Genomic DNA, 6,588 nt, shown 5'->3' with positions numbered 1-6,588 from the left:
TTATTAAAGTCACACTTTTAATTTTTTAAGCATATTCACAAAATAAAATTTGAATATTTATATTTATTCAGCTTGATGGATAACATTGAGTTTAATTTAACACATTAACTATTGATAAAGAGATACTGGTATTGGTACTGGTATTTGGTGGGGGAACAAGTCCGGCAAGTGTGAACAACCCCTGGTGGCTACCTGATTTGATTTTTGGGAAAGAGAAATGTGTAAAAAATATATTTTTTTATTTAGTTTTGTTACTTTTTATAAATTAAATTATAATTCTTTTGTGGAACCTATAACAAACAAGAACATTTTAAAAAAGAAGTTTGAAAGCAAACTTTTTACTGATAATAAAAGTTTTAGAAAAAAAAGAAACAAAATCAAAATTACAAACCACTATTGGCTGCTAACATATCGATCATTCTTCCGGGCGTACAAACAATTATTTCAGCACCTCTTTTAAGTTCAGCAATTTGTTCCGAAATCCCAGTACCTCCATAAACACAAACAGCTCGAAGGCCAAGTGATTTAGTAAACTTTCTAGATTCCTTTCCAATCTGCATACAGAGCTCCCTCGTTGGGGTCATAATGATGGCTGAAATATAAATTACTTATTATCTAGCATTAAACAGTAATAATGTAAGGTTTAGAATTTAAAGTTACAATACAACAATAACAACAGTTATTAATAGTATAGTTCATATGTCATTTAGATTTAGATATTTACAGGATTAAAAGGAAGTCAAGATCTGGTTGTTGGCTGGTATATTATAGTAACAATAATTATGGAGAAGACGATCAGGGTTGCAGTCAACATATACTTGTTGCCTGTTACTATAGTAACAATAATTATGGAGAAGATGGTCAGGGTTAGAGTCAAAAGAGAAACAAAAATAGCTGAAAGATTGACGATTTACCGTATGTCATTAATAAATGTTAGATGTTCTGGGTCCAGTCAAATAAAAACTCAAATGGTAATAACTATTTTAATTGAGCCAATGTTTCGCACCACATAGCAGAGCTTTGTCGGGGCTAAAAAAGATACAAATACTTAACATAAGTAATAAAGTAAAATAAAAGTTTAAAGGGTATACGATGAAAATTAAAAATTATATTAAATAAGAAAGATAAAATATTTTCTTATTCAATATATAAGGAAAATAAAATTTTCTTATTTAATTTAATTTTTACTTCAAACTTTTCATTTACTTTTTTAATTATGATAAGTATTTTTAGGCCCTGCAACCTGGGGCAAAATGTGGGCTCAATTAAAATACATAGTTATATTATATTATATTTACATTATATAGTAAAAATAATATTAACAGAAAAAATGCTTTACCTATTGGACCGTCTGTATCTTCCAGTGGAGGTTGATCCAGTATATGTCTTAGCATTGGAAGGACGAAAGCTAAAGTTTTACCGCTACCTGTTTTAGCTATTCCAATCAGATCTCGGCCTAAATCAGATAAAAATAACTATTATATCAACTAATAAAAAAATAAATAATAATATATTTACAGTCAACTAACTAATAATTTAGGTTCTACAACTGAAAAATATTTATATTACCCAGCTGGATATAGTGACAATGTTTCCTAGTAAATTATCTTTATTCAAAAACTCATTTATTTAATCAAAATGTTTTAGGGGCATCGGCTCATCCCATCAAGTATACTAATATTATTGCCTTATTTTTAAGTTATAATATTGGTACAGTAGATTATCTGGCGTAATTAAGGGAATGGGGAGGGGGGAAGATTCATGGATAATCGAACATTGCATTGACTTAATGTGATAGATAAGAAGATAAATTAAAAAAAAAAACTGTAGAAAATCACTTTAAATAACAAACATTTTATATACATTAAATTATAATATACAAAAATATATAAAAATGAATGTATGCATGTTTTTATATATGTATTGAAATTTCATTTACAGAAAAACTCAGTAATTATGGTTTCGGTTTTTATTGATAATTTCTTTTCTAATGTCAGTTCTCAATGCCCTTAATAATTCTGCTATAATATTTCTGAATTTAAGTTCATTTTTATTTAAGTATTAAAACGACATGTTTTCTTATTTGCAACATTTTGTAAGTTCATATTAAAATGGAGACTAAAGCAGAACTGAGTAAATAATTGTGTTTTATAGGCAAACAAATCAGTAGAAATTCATAGAAATACTTAAAAACATTAGTTCCTAGAATATGAATTGGACTAGTAGTTACCGGAAACATCTCATTCACAAGGTTTAAAAAGTATTTATATAATATATTAAACATAGTGAGGAGAGTCCTTATTATTATTCTCTTCTATTTTCTCCTGGATTAATTTGTAGTATAATCGTGGAGGAGAAACAATAAAAGTTGAAAAAATTTCAATCTACCTACTCATCTAACAGACTTCAGAAGGGTGCGCGCCGCCATCTAGATTATTTGTAACAAACTTGTTTTTGTCTCCATTACTTCTGAATGATGACATTGGTTAGTTTGCTCTTTGGTGGAAAAAATGGAAAAAGCTAAACTAAACTATTTATACTTAAAAAATAACTGTTTATGAAAAAAGAGGATATTAAAATACATAAAAGACTTAAACGTACCAGACATGATAGCAGGAATCGCTTGAGCTTGAATGGGTGTTGGCTTTTCATAACCTTGTTTCTTCAAAATATCCAACACTTTTTTACTTACTCCACATTGTGCCCATGATTTTATAGGTTTAGGACAGCCTTTTCCTTTTACCCTGATCCCTTCTAGTTCCTATAGAACAATTTTAAAATGTTAGAATACAAAAATAATTAATTCTTTGATAGTATATTGAAAAATTATATGATAGTAATCTAACTTCTCTGTACGCTTCGACTTCATCATTAGTCATTTTTGCAATTTCCGGTACTTCAACATAAAAAGCTTTTCTGAATTCAATGTAGTTCATGTCTGCATGGTCGACTTTAGCTAGTTCCTTTTTCTGCTTATTGGCAATAGACGCAGCAGTTGAAGTGAGATCTTCTTGTTCTTCTTCAGATGAATACTAAAATGATATAAAAAGTAAAACATTGATGGTTAAATAAAAGGTGAAATGAACAATATATTCAAATTTTTCAATCATGTTCCTTGCCAGAATAAGTTTAATGAGTATGATTGACTAATTTACAAACATTTGTGGAAAAGAAAAAGTCTGTATTATACAGAAATATTGTTGACACATACCTCCAAACCATCCTGGTTCTGTTCTATAAGTTCACCTTTGTTTTTAGCAATGTTGTTCTTCTTAGCTACTCCAGTCATAATGACCACGCCTGAACTATTATTCTGAGCGTTTGGTTTTCCTTCAATACTATCAGGCTTTCCCTTATTGTCTAATTTGTTAACTTTCCTTACTTCTTCTTGAACTTCCTATAAAAATAAAACAAAAAATAAAAATCGAATAAATCGTGCAGTAAAAACTCAAAATATTATAATAATATAAAAAACCAAAATCAAGTAATAAACACTATTAATATTTAATTTATACTGTTAATAAAATAGCATTAACCCAAAAAAATAAATAAGAAAAAGTTAGAAGTTTTTTTTTTGTTAGTTTTAATTTTACTTTCCTCCATATGTTAATCAATGCATTACTTTAACGAATTTGTCAATTTTAAACTATAAATTAAATAATAAAAAAATAATTAAATGAGATTAAAATACCAATATGCATGTAATATGAGAAATTTAGTTTAAGTATTAAATTTTATGCAACAAAATTAAAATTTAGTCCAAAAAGAGTAAAATATGCAATTTTGCACAGGAAGACTTAAAACGTGCAAAAATGTGAAAACCCCTAAACATGCAAAATGAAATTAGTTTTATTTCAATGTTTTTTCCATGATTCAAATTTAAGTTGAGGTTTAGTGGAATTTGAAGCAAGGGAACAAGCGATGCAACTGCATGAAAATCCAGTCTCTAGTTATAAGAATACATCCTCACAAAATAATGCTCAGACTTTATTGCAGTCCATTCAAAGCTTTCCCAGAAAAGTATTTCTGATATAGAATAACGCTTAGAAATAAGTTTTTTGTTTCCTACTTAATTTATAAGGGATGAATTATAATTGAATTTTTAGGAAGAATTAAAATCTTAAATTTCTAATGAGTAATTAAATTGTTATTAAAAACTTAAGGATTGTTAAAATCAAACTTGCGATTACATTTAAAACTGTATTAGGGGATTTAAATTTATAATTTTTGTATTTTAATAGTTATTTTAGTGTTGCATAACTAATGATTAGTTTCTTATATATCGAGATATATATTGATGAGACATCTATCACAATCACTAAACCACCAATGTTTATTAAAAACTAACAGTAGATTATAACCAAGGTTTTCGTTCTTGAATCAATTATAAAGAAAAAAAGGCAGAAATATTAATTGTTAGTTTCCGATATAGATTAAAGGTCGATGTACTGGGGAGTGACGGTCCTATATCATTTTTGAAATATTAGCTTAAAACGGGAAAAGCAAGCTTTAAGATAGTTAAATCGAGCAATATTTAAAAAATGCCTGAAATTGAAAAACGGCGTGATGAACTAAACTAAGGCAATCATCTTTGCAAAAATTAAATATTTTAGGCAATACAAAAAAAAAAAATTACCATCATAAATGCATCCAATGGATCGACTTCTTCTTCTTCACCTTCTTTATTAGCATCTTTATTGGATTCTTCTTCTTCATCGCTATCATCTTCCAGATTCCATTTTTTCGATGGTAACTGAAGATTAGCTATCAAAAGAAATAAATGTTTTAAAAAATTAAATAATGATGGAACCTAAATGATTATAAATTTATACACACATATAAACACCATAGACAATACAAATTTATTTACCTAAAGAGGTTTTCAAGTCTTTTTTAACTGCCTCAACTTCTTTTTTTTTCCTTTCTGCTCTCCATCTCTCAATTCTTTCTCTTCTCTTTTGCATTTCAAGTTCGAGCCTTTTTTGTTCTTCTTCCTATATTAAATAATAACAATATTTTGTAACAAGATTTTGATTGGAACTGAGAAATCAATTGTTAAACCATAAGAATTAGGTAGTACAGGTGCAAAACAATTGTTGGAAACAACTTATCACTGATATAACAAATATAATCTCTACAATAAGCTTACTACAAGCCATTACTAATAAAACATTGACAATATAACCTGTATTATTTTAACTTGTAGACATCAAAAGGTCGTAATAACAACACTACTTATACACATAAAATAAGTACTTTAAAGACAACACTATCATCATAGTAAAAAAGAATATACTCATTTACCTAGTTAAATAATAATTTTAACAAACCTTGTCAATTTTTGTAGGATCAAAAGGTTCATCAACTTCAACTTTTACTTCTTTTTTTTCTTCTTTCTTAACAATCCTCTCTCTTTCTCTTGTTCTAGATCGGGAACGTGACCTTCTCCTCTTAGATCTTGAATCTGATGATCGCTTTTCCTTTCTACATGTAACCAGGATATTACAACTTAAGATGAAAACACATAATAATAATATATTGTAGTATAATTATAAACTAATATCAGAACAATTACATATCATGATCAAAAAAATTAAAGCACTCACAAGACCTATGACATGTAAACATTAACTTAGATACTAGTTAAAAGAACAACTAGTACTTCCTAATGAGTCTTGATTAAATAATCAGCTTAAAATTCCACAAGTAATAATTTTTAAACATTAATTGGAAGTTTAAACACTCACTTAATTAAATAACATAACTAAAACATTGTTGAGGAGGAAAAAAATTTTTTTTTCTTGATAAAGAATTATGCAAATCTTTGATGATGACAGTGTTAAGAAAAAAACAACATGCAAATAAAACTAGAAGATTTAAATATCATACGCTCTTTCTCTGCTTCTCGATCTTCTAGACCTTTCTCTACCAGAGGATCTTTCTCTACTTCTACTCCTTCTTCTTCTGTCTCTATCCCTACTGCGTTTTCTTCTCCTTTCAGATGGACTAGTAGAGCGACTACGGGAACGTTTTCTGTGATCTCTTTAGAATACAAAATAAATTAAACAAAGTTCAAATAAGAACAATAAAATATAACATAAAAGGGCATGCTGTAATACCTCATCTTTAAAAAAATATATATTTCACAATTCTGATTTATAAAGTTTAATCTGTAAGTGAACAAGCATAAAAACAAATTAAAGACATTATTCAATGCAACATATCACAACAAGTATCCTCCATCGAAACAGGTTATGTGAAACCAAAACAATTCACTGATGCCACAATCACTTCTAAGTAAAACATTATTATTGGAATTATAAAAATCGTTTGCGCTGTAAATCTTAAAGTAGAAATAAATTTCAAAATTAAATATTTGTTTCTTCGTGTGCTCAGTGACAGTAATATTTTTTAAATTCAGGAAACTTTCCTTTAATAAATAGTTTTGTTCCAATAAAATATACCTCTTTTCTTTACAAGTCATGTTAAAGTAAAATCCGGGAATACCAATAATTATTATTTGATACAAATAACATATTGAAAATGGTTTATTAATTGAATTCTACCGTTAAACTACCCAATATAGAG

General features: G+C 27.7%; 1 protein-coding gene across 1 annotated transcript in view; it reads right to left on the bottom strand.

The window, feature by feature from the left end:
* The window catches only part of Prp5 (pre-mRNA processing factor 5), an 18,482-nt gene extending 12,226 nt beyond the window's left edge, over positions 1–6,256 (bottom strand). The window contains exons 1-10 of the mRNA XM_014428747.3: positions 6,120–6,256; positions 5,890–6,042; positions 5,331–5,484; positions 4,871–4,994; positions 4,637–4,764; positions 3,212–3,397; positions 2,847–3,032; positions 2,602–2,761; positions 1,340–1,456; positions 392–592 (exon numbers count right to left, since the gene is read on the bottom strand). Coding sequence (XP_014284233.1) covers positions 392–592; positions 1,340–1,456; positions 2,602–2,761; positions 2,847–3,032; positions 3,212–3,397; positions 4,637–4,764; positions 4,871–4,994; positions 5,331–5,484; positions 5,890–6,042; positions 6,120–6,124 — 1,414 coding nt within the window. The 5' untranslated portion in view covers positions 6,125–6,256. The remainder of the gene's footprint in view (positions 1–391; positions 593–1,339; positions 1,457–2,601; positions 2,762–2,846; positions 3,033–3,211; positions 3,398–4,636; positions 4,765–4,870; positions 4,995–5,330; positions 5,485–5,889; positions 6,043–6,119) is intronic.
* Between the last annotated feature and the right edge of the window lie 332 nt (positions 6,257–6,588).

This window comes from Halyomorpha halys, unplaced genomic scaffold (assembly GCF_000696795.3).
Source record: "Halyomorpha halys isolate HHAL.00 unplaced genomic scaffold, Hhal_1.1 Scaffold746.1, whole genome shotgun sequence".
Lineage (NCBI taxonomy): Eukaryota > Metazoa > Arthropoda > Insecta > Hemiptera > Pentatomidae > Halyomorpha > Halyomorpha halys.
The sequence above is the reverse complement of the archived record's forward strand: the minus strand, read 5'-3'. Positions and strand labels throughout refer to the sequence as shown.